The sequence below is a fragment of the Natrix helvetica genome, assembly GCF_964273705.1.
Source record: "Natrix helvetica genome assembly, chromosome: 8".
In the NCBI taxonomy this organism is placed as follows: Eukaryota; Metazoa; Chordata; class Lepidosauria; order Squamata; family Natricidae; genus Natrix; species Natrix helvetica.
This window is the reverse complement of record NC_138559.1, coordinates 25,901,970-25,921,949: the sequence shown is the minus strand read 5'-3', so window position 1 is coordinate 25,921,949 and position 19,980 is coordinate 25,901,970. Positions and strand designations below refer to the sequence as shown.

General features: G+C 45.4%; 2 protein-coding genes across 8 annotated transcripts; one reads left to right on the top strand and one right to left on the bottom strand.

Annotated features, from left to right (window-relative positions):
- The first annotated feature begins 2,285 nt into the window (after positions 1–2,285).
- NHERF4 (NHERF family PDZ scaffold protein 4) lies at positions 2,286–12,256 on the top strand. 3 transcript variants are annotated; one of them, XM_081961117.1, is made up of 10 exons: positions 2,286–2,632; positions 3,948–3,975; positions 4,443–4,507; positions 5,409–5,620; positions 6,409–6,595; positions 7,588–7,724; positions 8,603–8,807; positions 8,950–9,146; positions 10,836–11,030; positions 12,134–12,256. In XM_081961117.1, coding segments are annotated over exons 2-10 (1,230 nt in total). In that variant the 5' UTR covers positions 2,286–2,632; positions 3,948–3,973; the 3' UTR covers positions 12,164–12,256. The 3 variants fall into 3 exon arrangements, 2 of the variants coding, with proteins under 2 accessions (XP_081817243.1, XP_081817242.1); XR_014176066.1 differs by lacking the exon at positions 2,286–2,632 and having other exon boundaries at positions 3,864–3,975; positions 10,918–11,030; XM_081961116.1 differs by lacking the exon at positions 2,286–2,632 and having other exon boundaries at positions 3,864–3,975.
- On the bottom strand, positions 9,032–19,192 carry DRC12 (dynein regulatory complex subunit 12 homolog). Of its 5 annotated transcripts, none has more exons than XR_014176067.1 (7): positions 18,876–19,192; positions 17,782–17,838; positions 16,537–16,656; positions 16,111–16,203; positions 15,453–15,586; positions 14,157–14,303; positions 9,032–9,168 (listed from the first exon to the last, which is right to left on the bottom strand). XR_014176067.1 is itself a non-coding variant. In XM_081961123.1 (7 exons), the coding sequence occupies exons 1-6, from the start codon at positions 18,934–18,936 to the stop codon at positions 14,180–14,182; spliced, it is 594 nt and encodes a 197-aa protein (XP_081817249.1). In that variant the 5' UTR covers positions 18,937–19,192; the 3' UTR covers positions 9,032–9,168; positions 14,157–14,179. The 5 variants fall into 5 exon arrangements, 3 of the variants coding, with proteins under 3 accessions (XP_081817249.1, XP_081817251.1, XP_081817250.1); XM_081961123.1 differs by having other exon boundaries at positions 14,157–14,308; XM_081961125.1 differs by having other exon boundaries at positions 14,157–14,308; positions 15,453–15,583.
- Between the last annotated feature and the right edge of the window lie 788 nt (positions 19,193–19,980).

Genomic DNA, 19,980 nt, shown 5'->3' with positions numbered 1-19,980 from the left:
ACTGAAGGATTATTTAGAAAAGAATGAATGAATGAATTCTCAGTAGAATGAAGGAATGAATTAATTAATTCTCTGTAGAATTAATGAATGAATTCTCAGTAGAATTAATGAATGAATTCTCTGTAGAATTAATGAATGAATTTTCAGTAGAATTAATGAATTAATCTCTGTAGAATTAATGAATTAATTCTCTGTAGAATTAATGAATGAATTTTCAGTGGAATTAATGAATTAATTCTCAGTGGAATTGATGAATTAATTCTCAGTGGAATTAATGAGTGAATTCTCAGTGGAATTAATGAGTGAATTCTCGGTGGAATTAATGAGTGAATTTTCAGTGGAATTAATGAATGAATGAATTCTCAGTAGAATGAATGAATGAATGAATTCGCAGTGGAATTAATGAGTGAATTCTCAGTAGAATTAATGAATGAATTCTACGGAGGGGAGGAAGGGTTTGCAAATATATTTTGAGAAGCCTTTATGTCTCTGAGCTCTGAAGTTTACACAGAGCCTGCCAGCTGACGGGGAATCTATCTTGAAATGCCAGCTACCGGGGACAAACAAATGTGAGAGCCTATTGTGGGTTTGTCGTGAACATTTTTACTTTGCTTCTGATTTCTCATAAATGCAAGCTGCATACGCAACTGCTGGACTCAGGGGAAATAGCAAGGAATGTCTATTTTCTGGTTGTAACGAAAGCCATTAAAACAAACTTCCAGCAATATACAAAAATAAAAATTTGATTGAAATAAATGTTTTCCATTATAATGTCACGCTGGTTGCATTATTGAAACGCACCACTGATTGGTAATACCTTCTGACAAAGTGTTTAATGAAAATATACCCGAATAGAAAGATGAACCACATTCCACTGCAAAATAAACCTCCTGGACATTTGCCAAAGAACAAAAGAAGTTTGCACTTAGCAGGTCCTAAAATATTTTTTTCCCTGCGTCAAAAGGCTCAGCTTGAGAATATTATTCATCGGCTTTATTTATCACCCTCATTCATCACTTCTTTTCACAAAAAAATGGAAAAAAAAAAAGCATTCGCACACAAACCGGGTGACGTCCAGATGACAGATGTGTAGTGCAAAACGACCTGAGCACAACCTTTCTGGGGTGTTCAATTCACACTTTCTTCGCTGCTGCTCGCTTGGCGTGCCAACCCCTCGTCGGTCACCATCACCTCCGGATCCCATCACACATACCCCCAGCTGCCATTCCCGGCTGATCTTCCCTTGCAGGAATGAAAAAGCTATTTTCCGCGCTCGGCTTGACTTCGTGGAAGAAGGAAGCGACGTTAAGGAAAAGATTGTTGGGCTGTTTAAATATTAAACGTCTCAGGTTAAGTGGCCACCTCGCCTCTGGACCTTGGACTTCAGAGAGGGAGCAGACATGAAGCAGAAAACGGGTAAGTGGGCAGCAGAGAGGGGCCCCTAAAGTTGCAGGGCTGAATTTCTTACTTAGAGGGTGAAGGACCCAGAGAGTTACCAAGCGGTGCCCATGAATATCTACCACCCTTTCCAAAAGTTCCGGGGAATGCACCTTTTTCTCGTTCGTTTTCTGCCTCTGAGCTTGTTCCTGGATTGAAAACAGCCCTGCTGTTTGAAGGCATTCATAACCAACTCTTATTCTTTGTGACTTGAGGTCGAGCAAGTTTTTTTTTAATTTAAATCCCTTCTTCTAAGAGATCTTTAAATCGGAAGGAGTCGAAACTCAGAAAGAGATTTTCTGCCAGGATTTTATTTATCTCTTTATTTATTTAATTTGTCGAACATGCACGAGATGACAGGTGTAAGTATAAACATGGTCATGGACAAAGGAAATGGGTACGAATAAATGGGGACAGTAGGACAGGGATGGTAGGCACGCTGGTGAGCTTATGCATGCCCCCTTTACGGACCTCTTAGGAATGGGGTGAGGTCAACAGTAGACAGTCTAAGGTTAAAGATTTTGGGGTTTGGGGAAGAAACCACAGAATCAGGTAGGGCATTCCAGGCGTTGACCACTCTGTTGCTGAAGTCGTATTTTCTGCAGTTGAGTTTGGAGTGGTTTACCTTGAGTTTGTATCTACTGTTTGCCCGTGTATTATTGAGGTTGAAGCTGAAGTAGTCGTTGACAGGTAGGACGTTGTAGCAGATAATTTTGTGTACTACTCTTAGGTCAGACCTTCCTTGGCGTAGTTCTCGGTAGTCCAAGACGTATTTTCCGCAATCGAGTTTGGAGCGGTTTACCCTGAGTTTTTTTCCTTCTGGTAGCCCCCCCCCCCAAGAAGGTAGACATTTAATTTCTGGTCCTTAAACCCCAAGCCCAGCTAAAGTGGCCCCTAGGTTTCCCACCGGCCTCCCCTCCTCCCTGTGCAGCTGTTGTCAATCGCGTAACAACCATGGCATAAATTAAATCCGGGAATAAATTTCCTGCTCTCATCGGTTCAACCCTTCTCCACCTAGTTTTGTTTTGCTTAATAGGGTGGAGGAAGAGATGACTATCTGGCCCAGCATTAATGCTCTTGCCACATCGGTAATCTTTGAACCGTGAAGCACAACAAGCGTGCTGCAAAAACCCACCTGGTTTTCGCAGCTTGAATCTATCCAGTTAAAAGAGACCTGGAGGAGAATCCTGTTCAGGTAGTCAATCCTCTTTGCTCCCCACTCTGGGTAACTTCCCTGGGCCTATGGACCTCCTGTCCATTTGGTAGCGCTGAAAGCCACTTCTAAAAAGAGATTGAAATTCAACACGGGGTTCCCGGACCCAAAAATGTGCTTTTTAGGGCAGGGGTCTCCAACCCTGGCAACTTTGAGACTTGTGGGCTTCAACTTCCAGAGTTCCTCAGCCAGCTGAGGAACTCTGGGAGTTGAAGTCCACAAGTCTCAAAGTTACCAGGGTTGGAGACCCCTGCTTTAGGATTAATTGGGTCTGTTGTTGTTGTTGTTGTTGTCTGAAACTCAGGAATAATGCCAATGGGATGATCTTGAGGAGGAAACCTCGGTCTTTGGACTTAGTTCTGATCCCTGGGACTTTGTTTTATGACTTTGCTGAACAAAGTTGGAAACGGTGTAAGTCTGCTTTCTGTAGCCTTGGATGCTGTTGGTTCCACCAGGCTTCAGAAGTTTGTTGGTGCTCCATCCCAAGAGGATTTTAAGATTGGACAGGCACTTGTCTGAAGTAGAATAGAAATAGAATAACAGAGTTGGAAGGGACCTTGGAGGTCTACTAGTCCAACCCCCTGCTTAGGTAGGAAACCTTACACCACTTCAGACAAATGGTTATCCAATCTTTTCTTTAAAACTTCCAGTGTTGGAGCATTTACAACTTCTGGAGGCAACGTCTGTTCCACTGATTCATTGTTCTCTCTGTCCAGAAATTTCTCCTTATTTCCAGGTTGAATCTCTCCACTGGATGGTGGGGAATGGAATGATTTATACTCCTTGCAGACGACTACACACCCATTTGCACCACTCAGGTGTCCCTGAGGACACAGATAAATCTCCAAGTGGCCTCAACAACCCTCTAAAAGGATGCAAATATCCAGCCGTCTGCAAGGAGCCTACATCCTTCCATTCCCCACCATCCAGTCGGAGCTGAAGAAGCTTCTTGGATGAGAAGCGAAACGTCTTCCAAGAAAAAAACCAGAAAGTCCAGCTGCCTCTTGGAAAAAAAAAGCACCTTTGGGATAACCAGGACCCGGATGACAGTTGCAGCCTGGATCACACCGCTCAGCCAGCCTTAGCCCAAACCCAGCTGTAGGGTGTGGTTCATTGTGGATGCAGCCAGTCAATGATTCTGTGGAATTACAGTAAAACTGCAAAATACCCCTGAATCTCCTCCCAAAGCAAAATGAATATATCTGACCCGGAACCAGGAGGGAGGGGTATTGGGGGGGAGGGTCTCTGTGCTTATATGAGACAGACCCTGGCTCATACTCAGTCCTTGCTTTTACAGGGCTCCAGGACACTCCGGAGTCAACCATGTAAGTGCCAAGCTGGGGGGGGGAGGGGGAGGGCAGGGACAGGCAAAACCAGCAGACCCACCAACATTTCTTTCTCCCTCTTCCCCCCCCCCCCCCGCCATGTGCAGTTTCACACATCCCAACTGGGCACATGGGCCAGTTTGCATAAACAAGTGGAGGGGATGGGTTGAGGGTTGGCCAAGCTTAAAGCCATCCATTGAAGATGGTGCCATGGATGGCAGCCTCAATGAAAACCTCTCTAGTAGATCTGACCTAGGACCTCTTACTTGCTGTTTGTAGGTACCCGTGTGTCCAATCACATTTGCCCCAGGGGTGGGTTGCCAATATTTTTACTACTGGTTCGGGCATGCGCAGGTAGAGCTTTGATGGCATCGCTGTGGCCACCATCTCGACTTTTTAGACCCTATCCTGTAAACTCCTATTTCTCAACCTTTGAGATGCACCTTTTTCTACTTCCTCTCTTGCAGGAAATTTGAATTTAACCCGAAAGAAGGAATCGATAATCCCGCCTTATCATTGGCAGAGGATTCCGGTAACGAGAGGGCTGGCGTTGGCAGCTTGTGGGTGGTAAAGGAAAGGCTGGTGTTTTCCCGAGGCTATTTGGCAAGCAGGTTGCCCAAACTTTTCCATCAGACAACATTCTTCTGCCTCTTCTTCCTCCCTGCTTCCTTCTCAACCAGGGTTAAGCCGAGTTCCCTTCCAAGTTCTTTGCAAATGCCACGACCAAGTTGTGAGCACTGTCAACATCCTGACTAGACAGGATGTCAGGGTTCCAAATAGCATCCAAAAGTAAATCAGAGTCCAAGGCAAAGGATTCCTCAAAGTTCCAATTGATGAAGAGAGCCATGTTGGCACATCTGGGAAAACCCAAATCTGAAAGCTTCCCGGTTTCCCCCACCCAGTTGAAAGTTCAAGATCTTGCCCTCACACCCACAAGCCCATCCCATGGTCCAATCTCCCACTGCCACGCTGGCAGCTTCCACCCATCCAGTTCCGGTCAGATGTAGAGGTGCAGAGACAAAGGATGACCTTGGCTTTCTAGAAAGAATTTTGTTATGGCTACATAGCATCTAACTCCATACAATCCCCCCTCCCATTTTCCCACCATAGAAAATGCATAGTAGAATAATAGAAAGTGTGGCAGGCCAAAGATCCCTGCCTACAGATAGCCTCCCCCGTAACCTCTGCATGATTTAAAGATCTTGGGAGCCTCTCCTCTCAGCCTTTTTTCTCCGTATTCAGTCTTCCCAATACACGGGTGCCCCCCCTCTCCCCAGCCAATGTATGAAGTGGTGTAGGGTTTCCTGCCTAAGCAGCGGGTTGGACTAGAAGACCTCCAAGGTCCCTTCCAACCCTGTTCTTCTGTTCTAAGGAAAGATCGGTGGAATTTCATAAACCAGTTTGAAAAGAGACGTCCTTTTTATCCTCCTCAGAGCCAGAAGGGGCTTCCCAGATACGTTTCTGTTTACTAAAGAAAGAAGTTGGTGACAACCTCGGCTTCTCGTTGTGCCAGGAAGCCGGAGGGATGTGTCCTGTTGTGCGGAAGGTGACACCCGGAGGGCTGGCTTACCGTAAAGGCCTTCGGGATGGAGACCGAATCCTTGAGGTCAACGGAGTTAACGTTGAAGGCATGGGATATCTTCGGGTAAGGTTTTGATGGATTGACTCCTGCCTGACCTGGGCATATTGAGTGACCCAGCCGTTGGGCACACATTTACAAAGTTAAACAAAGTCTCACAAACGAACAGCTTCTCAACCTTGGGTCACTTTGAAGACGCACGGAGTTCAATGCAATGCTGGCCAGGGAATTATGGGAGTTGAAGTCCACGTGTCTTAAAGTGGCTTAAGGTTGAGAAATATTGCCGTAGTGAACTTCATCAGTCTAGATCCGTGGTCTTTAAACTTGGCTACTTTAAGACTTGTGGACTTCTACTCTCAGAATGTGGGAGTTGAAGCCCACAAGTCTTAAAAGCGGTCAGGTTTGGAGACCCCGGATCTAGACAGATGAAGTTGACTACGGCAATATTTCTGATTTGATGAGTTAATCAATATTTCTGTTTAGATGAGCCTGACTAGGTGGCTCGGTGGCTAAAACACTGAGCTTGCCGATCAGAAAGGTTGGCAGTTCAACGATTCAAATCCCTAGTGCAGTTCCCCTGCATGAGCGGGGCGGGGGGGGCGTGTTTGGACTAGATGACCTCCAAGGTCCCTTCCAACTCCGTTACTGTTTACTGGAGACCCTGGAACTAGATGGTGTCCATACTGGCTCAAAGCATTTGAAATCCACATGTCTTGAAAAGTGACTGAGGTTGTCAAACCCTGTTGTACATGGCGAGAACGCTGGGATGAAATATTGGAATAGGTTCTCCAGTTGCTGACGTTTGCTTTGTCTCTTTCTCTCCCCCCACCCCCCACCCCTTGTCTCATTTCCAGGTGATCTGGAAGATCAAGAGTAGCTCAAAGCAGGTCCTGCTCACTCTCCTGGAAGGGAACACCTACGAAGTAGCCAAAGCCCTCAATCGGGATCTCAACCAGCTCTTGTCCAGATACAGCAGGCCACGCCTGTGCTGCCTTCCCAAAGGCTCCAGCGGTTTGGGGTTCAGCGTGTCAGCTCCAGAAGGTAGCGGCAGGAGTCACTTCTGCTCATTGCTTATATTAGCTGTCTTGAATGTCTATCTGTCTGTCTACCTATCATCCATTTCTCTCTCTCTCTCTTTCTCTCTCTCTCCAACTCTCTCTTTCTACCTACCTACCTACCTCTCTCTCTCACCATCCATCCATCCATCCATCCATCCATCTATCTACCTTTCTACATCTGTCTATCTCCATCCATCCATCTATCCTTGCAAGTTTGTCTGTCTGTCTACCTACATTTCTATGTCTATTTCCATCCATCTATCTATTTACATCTCTCTCTCTCTCTCATCTATCTATCTATCTATCTATCTATCTATCTATCTATCTATCTATCTATCTATCTATCTATCTATCTATCTATCCAATTTCTAAGGTTCTGCCCTTATCATCTCAGAGTGACACTTGGTGGTTTACAGCAAAAAGCAGAAAACCGTAACATCTGGTGTGTGTGTCTCTCTCTCTGTGTGTGTGTGTGTGTGTATACAGTATATATATGGCTACATTATATTGAACAATATATATTATACCATATTGTATTATATGTTCATATTATGTATGGTTACACCATATAATCTATGGTTAGACTGTATATAATAAACCATGTAATGTATATTTACAATATATTGAAGAGCGTGGTGGGGAATCAGCAATAAAGCCCAGTTTTTGTAGCATACAAAACATGATTTATTTGTCTCACTCTGTTGAGCAAATCCATTGTGGTTTGCTCAAGAAAGCCCAGGTTGGGTAAACCAAGAGTTCACTAAAAGCCTTTGTTTACATTTCTGCAACTTGTTCTTCTACTCCACTAAAGAATTGAGTGAAGAATTCCTCTCCTCTAGAGAAAGAGGAAGAAGGTGGTTGAGAGCAGATTTCCTGGTAGAGGGAAGCTACCTAGGGAAGCCTAGGTTGTTTTCGAGGGTGCAAATTTTCTTCCTTCACAAGGCTTCCTCTCGATGTTGTGGTCCTCCTGTGCAGGTGTGACCGGCGTATTCCAGCTCTCCGTGCTGCAGGATGGACCAGCTCATAAAGCAGGGGTGTCTCACGGTTCCTGGCTGGTGGAACTCAACGGCGTCAGTGTTAAGAACTGGACGACTGCACAACTCAACCAAAAGGTTCTAGCAACGCAACGTTCTTTGAGATTAGCTGCCAGTCTCTTGCGTTCAATTTCACCGTGCCTTTTTGATGGAGGTTAGAATTTCCCACCAAAAGGAGGCTCATAGCTCAGGGTACAACCAAGTCTCCCCTCATAGTTGGAGATCACCCAGTATGTATTGTGGGCCACATGGCCTCCATATCTGGTTGTGGAAGGTCTTCCAACTCCATAAAACTTTCCTCTGCTTGGTTTCCTCTGCACCACAGAAAGGAGTGAGTAATTCCTCTATCTTGGCTGGACAAAGTCAATTATTCTGGACTAAAGAGAGCGCTTTCAGTCCCAAAACTTTACTCTGGCCATCCTTTGGTGTTTTTTACTCAGCCCCTTATCCCTTTGTTAAGTACTGAGGATTTAATAGCTGCCAACTGATGTAAGGTTGTAATCTGTAAACTGTAAACTGTAAACTGATGCAATGGGGATGAATCAGCATTATGGGTATAGACAATTTAAGACTCTGGTGGGGTCCACACAAGTCTTTTGCTCGTTTAAGAGGTGTAATATATAGGTGGCCATTAGAGGGCATCTCTCATTCATCATGGATTTCATTTCTCTCCTTGTGTCCGTAGCTGAGAGATAAGTGATTTATCTACTATGTGTATGTCTGTATATATGTATATATAAACCACTATTAATTGGGCTCTGTGTGCTGTGTGCTGTGTTTTGCTCCTGGGTTTATCTCATAATAATAGTCAGTCACGCTTCCAAAACTCTGACACCCTTCATGGCCAAATAATTTTCCAACCCTCTCTAGAACTGGTCCTTTGAATTGTGCCAACATTTGGTCATCGCCGTCGGTCATTGTTGTCTTTTCTCTCTCTTGCTCCGATTCGGATTTAGCTCAAACAGAGCAGCAGTCCCATGGGGCTCCTGGTGATGGACAGCCGGTCGGAAGAAGCGTACCGACAGTGGGGTGTTAAGGTTACAGCGGCCCTGGCCGACGCCTCTTGGGTTCCGTTCCAAGTGACGAAGCTTCAGATGACGCGAGGAGAAGACGGATACGGGTTCTTGATGAAAGAAGAAAAGTGTAGCTCAGGGAAGAGAGGTGAGAGGGGTCAGAGCTGAATCCTGGAGGAAATTCAGAACCGAGGGCCTGGATGTTCTCAGCTACATCTGCCCCTCCAGGAGAATTGGTTGGAATAATTTCAAGCATAGGCCGTTCTGTCTCTTCTATCTTTGACCTGCAGCCCAATTTTTGAGAGACCTGGATGCGGGGCTACCTGCGGAAAAGGCGGGGATGAGAGAAGGCGACTGTCTGTTGGCGGTGAACGGCGAGATTGTCGAAGACCTTGAACATCAGGAAGTGGTGTCGAGGATCCGTTCCGACAAGCAGCGGGTGACTCTCTTGGTCATCGACTCGGAAGGAAGCAAGTTCTACAATATGGTAGGTACTCTTCTATCGACTCCTGCCAGAAAGAGGAGAAGTTGGAGGATAATAACAAGCAAAACCCTATTTGGAATTCTGCTTCCAGATAGCCTCTAAGCGATCTACTTCAATACAGGTAGCCCTCAACTCGGAGGTGGGTTCCTACAGGTTCGGACTGGTAGTGGTTTGGCAGCCTGGGTCACTGGAACCGACAGTGACCCAGGCCTTCCACACCCCCAAACTGATTCCCCTACAGGGCCGCCATCGTGATTTTCGGTTCTGCGCATGCTCAGAACAATTGCAATCGCACAAATTTAATCTGTTTCTTTTTCTAAAGTTTGGTGCCTATTTTTGTGCAGAGCGCGTGTCTGGTGTGCGCACGAGCGAAGCAAGCGCAAACTTTTTGTGCGCCCCGAACCAGCATTAATGCTGGGAGCAACCCACCCCTGCCTCAACTTACCCGTAACTGTAACCAGAATTGGAACCAAAGTTTTCTGGGTTAATTAAACTCAGGGGTGGGATTCTACCAAACCGGTAGCTCTGAAGATCAGCTGGGAGTGATATTCTCTAAACTGCGCATGTGTTCTCAGCGAAGTGAAGGGCACGCTCAGCAAACCGGTTGTTAAACTGGTAGGATCCCAGCCCTGACTAAACTGGTTATTACTGTGAGTTGGGCCTGACCTGAAGACCGTTTTTCCAGGGTTGTTGAGAGAATTGATGCAGCCCTTAAGTGAGTTGCACAATTGTTAAGTGAATTTGGCTTCCCCCATTCTGGGCTTGTCAGGCGCTTCCTAGGAAGTCACCAATGGCAACCATATGAGCCCCAGCTTGTAAATCCATGCTGCTCATCTCAAAGCTGCCTCTTTTCAAGAGGCAACTGAATGTTCTTGTTTTTTCTTTGAAAACGTTTTGCTTTTCATCCAAGAAGCTTCTTCAGCTCTGACAGGATGGTGGGGAAGGAAGGAAGGAAGTGAAATCTATGGAGATTCTCCGTCCTCCAGGTCACGGTTGTCCCAAAGGTGCTTTTTTTTCAAGAGGCAACTGGACTTTCTGGTTTTTCTTCGAAGACGTTTCCCTTCTCATCCAAGAAGCTTCTTCAGCTCTGACTGGATGGTGGGGAATGGAAGGTTATAAAAAAAACGGAAGTGTCCAGCAAGGAATATAAATCCTTCCATTCCCCTCCATCCAGTCAGAGCTGAAGAAGCTTCTTGGAGGAGAAGCGAAACATCTTCCGAAGAAAAGACAAGAAAATCTTGTTGCCTCCCGAAAAAGCACCAGAACCTGGCTGATGGAGAATCTGCATAGACTACATGCTGGTTACCCACATTTTGATATGTGACTGTGGGGATGTGGCACCAATTGTGAGTAAGTCACTTTTTTCAACTTTGAACAGATGATACTCAAATGCTTGTAATTCAAAGACTGCTTGGAGTGGCATTTCTTCCACATTCAAGGTGGGAGAGCAAAGAAACCCTCTCAGTCTCCATTAAACTACAATCCAGTAGGATTCTCCAAGAAGACGTGTCAACTGGGGTCAAAAATGATGCAGGAGGACAGTGTGTTTATGAGAGTGTGGGGTATGTAAGAGGGGTTAGATCTGATTTCGCCCCATGATACAAAACAGAATTTTAAATCTAGCTTGTATGAGGAATTTACTGAGTGGGGTCTTGATAATAGGCCAATTCTTGATTTGGGTCTCCATTCCAGGTTGGAGTATCTCCTTTAGTCTTCTACGATGATGAAGACTCCCCATCAAGCTTTCTGATCACCCGTGGTTCTACTTCTCCAGGCATCTTTCAGGAACAGAGCTGGCCCCCTCTGAGACCATATCACTGTCAACTCTCGAGCAATACAGCGCCACCTGGCCAACCTGACCCTACCCCATGGACCTTCATCAGAGAGGTAAGAAGTCCTAGAACAGAATAACAGAATTGCAAGGGACCTTGGAGGTCTTCTAACCCAGCCCCTGTTCAAGTAGAAAACCCTATTCCATTTCAGGTGAACTGTTGTCCAATCTCTTTTTATAAACCTCCAACGTTGGGGCACCCAGAACTCCTGGAGGCAAGTTGTTCCACTGAAGTTCCAGGAAGGTTCTCCTTAGTTCTAGGTTGCTTCTCTCCTTGATTAGTTTCCACCCTGCCTTCCAGTGCTTTGAAGAATAGCTTGATCCTCCTTTTTTTTGTGGCAGCCCCTCAAATATTGGAATGGTGCTGTACCCTTATGATTCTTCACGAATGTATCTTGTCCTTTTATATACACTGAGAGCATCTGCACCAAAGACAAATTCCTTGTGTGCCCAACCACACTTGGCCAATAAAGAATTCTATTCTATTCTATATTTTATTCTATATTCTGTTCTGTTCTGTTCTATTCCATTCTACATTCTATTCTATTCCATTCTATTCTATCTATTATTATATTATATTATATTATATTATATTATATTATATTATATTATATTATATTATATTATATTATATTATATTATATTATATTATATTATTCCATTCCATTCCATTCCATTCCATTCCATTCCATTCCATTCCATATTATATTCTGTTCTATTCCATTCTATATTCTATATCCTATATTCTGTATGCTATATTCTACATTCTATTCCATTCCATATTCTATTCTATTCTATTCTATTCTATGTTTATTCCATTCCATTCTATATTCTATATTCTATTCTAAATTCTATATTCTACATTCCATTCCATTCCATTCTATATTCTGTATTCTATATTCTGTATTCTATATTCTATTCTGTTCTATCATGTCACCCCTAGTCGTTCTTTTCATTAAACTAGACAAGGCCAATTCCTGCCACCTGTTCTTCATATGTCTCGATTTTCCATGAAGTCAATGACTTGACTTTCTCCAGCCCATCATCACCTCTTGCGTTTTGGGGACAAGGCATTGATATGAGATTTGTTCAGTGTTACATTTCTTTTCCTGGGATCATCTATGGAACACGTGAGCTGGCTTCTCTTTGTTTCCCACAGGGCCATGATGGGTTCAGCCAGGCATTCTAGAGACGGCTCCTTGGACTCCATGGGGAAAAAGGGAGCACCTTTGCACATCCTTCCAGAGTGGCAAATTGATCTCATCTCCCCAGACCAGCTTTCTCAATCCCTCGTCTGCCTTCCGTGTCTGGACTCAAATGATTCCTGCAGAACCTGGCAAGCGGGATGAAGATTCAAAGCAGAGCATGGGCAGAGATGGAATACGATGAGTCAAGGCCATCTTGGAGGAGTTCCCTTGGGTAAGATTCAAAAAAAGATCGCTGGAAATAATTGCACTTCAAGGATAGCCCTCATTCATTGCATTTTGTGGAAGAGAAGCTCTGGATGTGGCAACATCTCTAGATGATTCCCACCAGTGGAACAGTGAATGTGAAGACCGTTGACCACTTCCTTCAAACTCCTTTTCCCTCCGTCAAAATATCCCCTCAATTGCAAGATCTCCATCCTTGAAAACTTTAAAACGTGTGGATTTCAGCTCCCAGAATTCCCCAGCCAGCCAGACAACTCCCAGAATTCCCTGTGCTGGCTGGGGAATTCTGGGAATCGAAGTCCACAAGTCTTCAAGTCGCCAAGGCTGGCGTGCCCCGCTCTACTGGAACCCATAAAACCGAGCACCGGACTTCCTCTCTTCTTCTTCTGACAATCAAGCCATCGATTTTGCACAAAACGGACTCTGAATGTAGGCAGAGGATGAGCGAGGATGAGCTTCCAATCTCAGAGCTCCCTCTCCAAGATTTTTTTTCTGAGTGGAGATGCACAGCATCTTCTGTTCTTGGCCCAAGCTCTGATGAGTTCAGGATTTGGACCTCAGCTATGTTAAATGGGAATTCGTGTGCTCCGAAACCGAGAACTGAAAGAGATGACAGACGGAGTGATCGGGAATTTCCTTCCTTCCTTCGTTCGTTTGAGCTGCCTAAGGAACGAGTTTGTTAACAATGGAAAATACTTTTCACACACCTAAAGACTGGATTGTTTGGATTCACCCGTCATGCTAAACCAGTTTGCTTTAATAGGGGTTTGTCGCGAGGCACGGAGAACAGTATCCAACTTCACACATGACACTAAAACCAGCTCAAATAAACCACACGGTGTTTTCATGTGTTGGGTGAGTGGCTGAGCAATGTTGACACAATATTTTATTGTTTGGAATCCTCGGTGCTCTCTGAGCTTGGTTGTTTTCTTGCAGACATTTCATGACCCAACTAGGGAACATCATCAGTGCTAGAAGGGAGAGGGAGTCTGCTTTCTGTTTATACACAGGTGGCTTGCCCTGTCACTGTTGGTGGGAGTGGCCTAGGTTGTTCCTTGATTAGGTTATTGTATACTGTTAATTTGTTTATGTGAGTCGGTAGCTCCCTATTGTGGTGTCGTCTGTGGCTTGATTGTTGGTCTAGTGTTAATCTTGACGTTAATCTCTTTTTATCTGGGTGTTGGTTACTGGCAAGGAGGTGGTTTGATCTCTCAGTTCCTTCTGGGTTTTCTGATTGGTATGTAGATGTGCTTATCTCTATGTGACTGATTGGTAACAAAATGTCTGCAAGGAAACCACCAAGCTCAGAGGGCACCAAGGAGCACGGCAGCTCAACAATGAGCTACAAATATTCCCTTCTAAGTACATTTTAAGGAAATTAAAATTCAGCAGGTTCTGAGCAGTTCTGGAGAACCGGTAGCAGAAACTTTGAGTAGTTTGGAAAACTGGTAAATATCACCTCTGACTGGCCCCACACCCTCTGTCTCCTGAGTCCCAGCTGATGGGGAGGGAATGGGGTTTTTGTAGTAACCTTCCCCCGGAGTAGGAAGGAAATGGGAATTTTGCAGTATCCTTTCCCTGGAATAGGGAGGAAATGAGGATTTTGCAGTATCCTTCCCCAGGAGTGGGGAGGGAATGGAGATTTTGCAGTATCCTTCCCCTGTCATGCCCACCAAGCCACGCCCACAGAACCAGTAGTAAAAAAATTTGAACCCCACCACTGGTGCCAACATGAAACCTCCAGAGACTGACCTTTGCTCTGCTTGACCGCTGCTTCAGACCTCCAGTGGGTTCAGTCCAAACTCCTTTAGCGTATTCTTACATTCAGTGTGGATGAGGGCAGCCTCCGTCTCCCAGCCCAGTTTTGTGGCTTGTAGTTTCGAAAGCACCTGATCCAAGCTGTCCTGTTAAAAGGAAGTGAGAATGTTCAAAGGGCAGAGGGAAGAGACAAAGATCCACGCCGGTTTATTTGCAATCATGTTACCTGAGAACTTCCCCCTCTGAAAGTGTCTTGGGAGGTTTGGGGACCCAGAAGGGGGGCATTGAAACGACCTCGGTGCTCTCCAGAAGGCTCCCTATAGGCATTAATCACCACTTTTCAGCAGATTAACAGAGTTGGAAGGGACCTTGGAGGTCATCTAGTTCAACCCCGCGCTCAAGCAGGAGACCCTACAACATTTCTGACCAATGGCAATCCAGTCTCTTCTTGAAAGTCAAGTAATGAAGCTCCCACAACTTCCAAAGGCAACTTTGTTCCATTGGTTGATTGTTCTTACGGTCAGAAAATTCCTCCTTATTTCCAAGTTGAATCTCTCCTTGGTCAGTTCACCTCCATCATTCCTTTTCTGGCCTTCAGATGCTTTGGAGAATAGCTTGACCCCCTCCTCTCTGTGGCAGCCCCTCAAGTATTGGAAGATGCTATCCTGTCTCCCCTGGTCCTCTCTTTCCTAGACTAGCCAGGCCCAGTTCCTGCAACTGTTCTTCATGTTTTAGCCTCCAGTCCCCTAATATCATCCTGGTTGCTCTTCTCTGCACTCTTTCTAGAGTCTCAACTTCTTTTTTATAGTGTGGGGACCAAAACTGGATGCAGGATTCTAGATGTGGCCTTACTAAGGCTTTATAGAGTGGTATTAGTACCCCCCTTGATCTTGATTGTATCCCTCTGGGATTGCATTGGCTTTTTTGGCTGCTGCTGCACACAGCTATCCTTTGTGGTCCAAGCAGGCAGGCCAAGTGATGGAAGGAAAGATCTGAGTGCATTGAAAAAACCAACAAACCAACAAACCAGTTTCTCTGCTTGAACAGGGTGATGAGATGAAGAACGTTGCCCAATCATTTTGACTATCGTCATGCTCAACCTATAACCCACAGAAGCATGTAGAGTATCGAGCATAGTTTAACATGCGCAATAGTAAGAAGATTAACCTCTTTCTCTCTCTCTCTCCCTTTCCTGAAACTTTGGTGATGAGCAATGCTGAACATCTGGTCTCCTCCCCTGATGTTCTTGGCTGGGGCCAGAATGGATGTCTCTTCCCATCCCCGACTCACGTGAAGGAGTCCTTCACATTCCTTCTCCATCTCCTCAGCCTTCTGTTGCATCCGAGCCACAGCTTGGTCCTTCTCCTCCGACATCTTTGCTCGCTCCTCTTCGCTCCGCTGCAGGGTTTTTTGGCAGGCAGCTGCTGAGGACAAATGAGGTGGGTTTGGGGGCCGGGGAGGAGGACAGAGATCGAGGTGAGAGAAAGCGGAAGAGAGCTGAGAGCTGGTTGGGGGATTCTGGGAGTTGAAGTCCAGACATGTTAAAAGTTGCTTAAGTTTGAGATACTCTGCTCTAGGCAACTCCATCCATCTAGACCAGCGTTCCTCAACCTTGGCGACTTTAAGTCCTGTGGACTTCAACTACTTCTACTTCTTCTTCTTCTTCTTCTTCTTCTTCTTCTTCTTCTTCTTCTTCTTCTTCTTCTTCTTCTTCTTCTTTATCATCATCATCATCTTGCCATAAATAGCTTCAGAATAGCTGGCTGGGGAATTCTGGGAGTTGAAGTCCGCCAGGCTTAAAGTTGCCAAGGTTGGAGACCCCTGGTTTAAAAGATGCAAGGAAGTGGCTGCTGCTACTTCTTTTATTTCCTCCCAGTCCTTAAAACAGCAGCTCTGAAAGGCCACAGCCCATCTCAGCTTCTGCCAGGCCAACGTTTTGTGTAAATACCCAGCTGTTCTTTCAGGTTCTGCTTTTCAGCCTCCAAACGCTGAATCTGGCCGTCGGCCTGGCGCTGAAACTGCTGATACTGACGGATCATCTCTGAAATGAAGAAACGGGAGTGGTGTCAGAGGGAAGAGGAGACCCTTAGTTACCCCTAAATCCCTAGATCAGGGATCGGCAATCTTAAACACTCAAAGAGCCACTCCGCTAAATCTTTACGTATTTCTTGATCTTGTTCTTAGCAGACAGTGCATTCTTAGGAGAGCTTCCCTAAACATTCTGATCAAGTGGATCCCCCAGAGGAATGAAAGAGCTAAGCTACCAAGGCATTTCCCACCCAACTGCCAGTCCCATTTCTGGGAAAGGAAAGAATTGGTTTCTGCAAGCAATGCCCAAGGGAGCAGTCCCTCCTGCCCACCTCCCCCAAATAACCTTCATAAATATCCTTTTTGTCTTTCTTGGCTTCCTCCAGGTCTCTCTCCAGTTCTGTCAGCCTCTGTCTGAATCCTTCCCTGTCAATCATTGCCTGCTTGGCCAGGTCCCTCTGCAGAACTGCAAGGCAAAAGGAGACAGGAGCCATCTCACTATTGGGCATCCTTATTGGGCATTTCTTTTCTCTTCCTTTCAATTGTGTCCAATTCTTAGAATCTGTCTGGACAGGTTGGTTCTGTCTTCTTGGCAAGGTTTCTCAGAAGTGGTTTGCCATTGCCTCCTTCCTAGGGCTGAGAGAGAGTGGCTGGCTCAAGGGCATCCAGCTGGCGTTGTGCCCAGTAGCAGGGCTACTGTAGAGCTCACCATCTCCCAGTTCCTAGCTTGATGGCGTCACTGTTACAGATAGTTGGTAGCTTAGTGACTGTTCAAAGTTATCAGGGATTTCCCCAGGGCTATTTATGACCTGAGATTCGACCTTCTGACGGTCACCCTCACCTGAGGTCATATAATTGCGATTGCATTCAGTAACCAGGTTGCATTTTACAGCTGTTTGCAGCATCCCATAGTCATGTGACTGCAATTTCCAAATTTATTAATTTTTTTGCAGGCAGGAAGCCAGCATTTTTACTTCTGGTTTCTGGCAAAAATCACCCATTGTGGACTACGGATTCACTGAATGGCCACCCCGCTTGCTGCAGAAAAGGTGGTAAAATTGGGTTGGTCCTGCGATGGGCTGCATGAGTGGCGCGGTGGCCTAGAGGTGGGGCTCTCACCTCCCAATCACAAATGTGCGTTCAATCCTAGGTAGAGGTAGATATTTCTCTCTCTGGGCGCAGTGTGAATATATTTCTGAACGAAACTCCGCACTGGTGACAGGAAGGGCATCCGGCCAGAAAACACTTGGCTGCATTCAGTTGCCCAGACTCCATCCCATAAGGGATTATGGGGGCATTCGAAGAAGAAGAAGAAAGGAGGAGGAGGAAGAAGAAGAGGAGAAAGAAGAAGAAGGAGAAGAAGAAGAAGAAGGAGAGATGACCTGCATAGCAACTGGCATGACCATAAATCCAGGCTCAATTACAGTTGTAAGTCGAGGACTTCCTGTATACCAAACTGGTTTCCCAACGGGGGAGGAAGGGGGCTTAGGCTAGTGAAGAAGTTCCATATATCCTATACTCCACTCCTGAAGCGACCTCGATTGCTCTCCCCGTTTTCCACATTCGTGCACAACTCTCAAGATCTCCTCACCCAAGTGCTGCTTCAGTGCGTCAGCCTCCGGCGATGCCTTTTTGTGTGTCTCCTCACCTGGAGGGAAGAATGAGAACAAATGCTGAAGAAATGGAAAAATATTGAGGTCCTTATGCTTGGTATTTAGTTGAAGTCAACTTTAGAAGCCTTACAAAGGCTTAGGAAGGCACTTCGTAGAATCATAGCATCAGTCGGACACATAACAACAAGAGACGGAAATACCAGTGTTAAGAAGAATCATTAGATACACCCCCCACCCTCTATTTCCATGCCTCCAGAGAAGGCAAAAAAAAAAAAAACCATCCAAAGAAGCTAAAGCTGTGGTGGTACAGTGGTTAGAGTGCATTATTGCAGGCTACTTCTGAGTCAACCTTCAGCCTGGTGAGACTCGGGCTGCCTGAAATTCGGCAGTTCAAATCTCACCAGGCTCAAGGTTGACCCAGCCTTCTGAGGTGGGTAAAATGAGGATGCAGATTGTTGGGGGCAATATTTTATATTTCGCAAAAACGGGGCTGATTTTGCCCTCCCAAGCCCCCAGGAGCATTCTGCAAGCCTTCCAAACTCTCTGTGCACCCGTTTTTTTGCAAAAACAAAAACAACACTCCCAACCGAGGTCTGTTTTCACGGAAAACGGGCTGTTTTTTGTCCTCCCCAGCCCCTAGGAGCACTCCCACACCCTCTGCATGCCCCGTTTTTGCGAAAAATGGGCCCATTTTTCACCTCCCAAACCACCCTCCCCTTCATGTCGCATTTTTGCCCTTCCAGGCCCCCAGGAGCACTTTGCACATCTCTCAAACTCTCTGCGTGCCCCCTTTTCACAAAAAATAGGGCGTGCAGAGTGTTTTGGAGGCCTGCAGAGCGCTCCTGGGCACTCCTGGAGGGAAGAAAACGTTTTTGTAAAAAAAAAAAATTACCTCTTCAAAATCTTGGTGCATCATATACACCGGTGCATCTTATAGTCTGAAAAATACGGTAAATCAGTTCTGATTTAATTTTCTCCTACTCTGCGCAAAAGTTTGCCTTGTATTCTTGTTATAATTCTTTCCACGGAAGGGAAAAAACTGCAAACCTGAGATTGCTGCACCGAACTTTACCTAGAGTGGATGACTTTTGCTTCCTTGTTTTTTTCACTTTTCTTTTCTTTGGAAGAGGCATCCTTGGGAAGGCTCAGCCTGTCCCAATTTTCTGCAGAAATTCACACTCCGCACGCCTCGAGTCTTCAGCCGGTGCAACAGTCCAGATGTGCGTCTCACACCTGGTTGGAAAAAAACCGATGCAGTCGGTGGTGACAGTTTCCCCCCCCCCCCGCCACCATATAACTGCAAACGTTTGCTGTGGCGACCCCAGAACCGTCCAATGTGCAAAACAGGTCAGAAAAAGCGCCTGGATTTTTGCACGCCCTTCCCTGGGATCCGAGTTGTGTTTTTTTTCCCTGTGTTGCGTGGCAACAGCCCTTCTTGGCTGCCGTGGTGACCAAGGAAAGCTTAGCAAAAAAAAAAAAGGGTTCAATGCACAGCAACGTTGAACTGTTCAGCAAAGAAAGGATTTTGAGATTCGGGCCAAATGTTTTGTTTGAGTTTTTCTTTTTCTTTTTTGCAGGGAGGGGAGGAAAAAAAGGCAACAAATTAAACAGAGACAGCGGTACCAGATTCGGTCTTCTGGGCTGAAGCGCGTAGCCTAATTTTTAAAATTCACTCCCCTCGCCCTCGGCTCTTTCCTGTTTTCTGCCCAGAGTGTTGAAAATCTGCCCATAGTTTGGGCCATTGTGTTGTCCCTGCTGCCAAAGGTCCTCTCCAAGGGCAGAGTCCTGCAGATCTGGTAGGACTTGAAGAATACCAGGTGTAGGCTACTGTAGAATAGTCACTACAAGGCTGCGTTGCCTCAAAGAGGTCCAGGGAATGGAATGGAATAGAATAGAATAATGAAGAATGGAATGGAATAGAATAGAATAGAATAATGAAGAATGAATAATAATGAAGAATGAAAAATTGAATGGAATAGAAGATAGAATGGAATAATGGATGGAATAGAATAGAATGAAGAATGGAATGGAATAGAAAATAGAATAGAATAATGAAGAATGGAATGAAAAATGGAATAGAATAGAATGAAGAATGGAATGGAATAGAATAGAATGAATAATGAATAATAATAAAGAATGAAAAATGGAATGGAATAGAAGATAGAATAAAATAATGG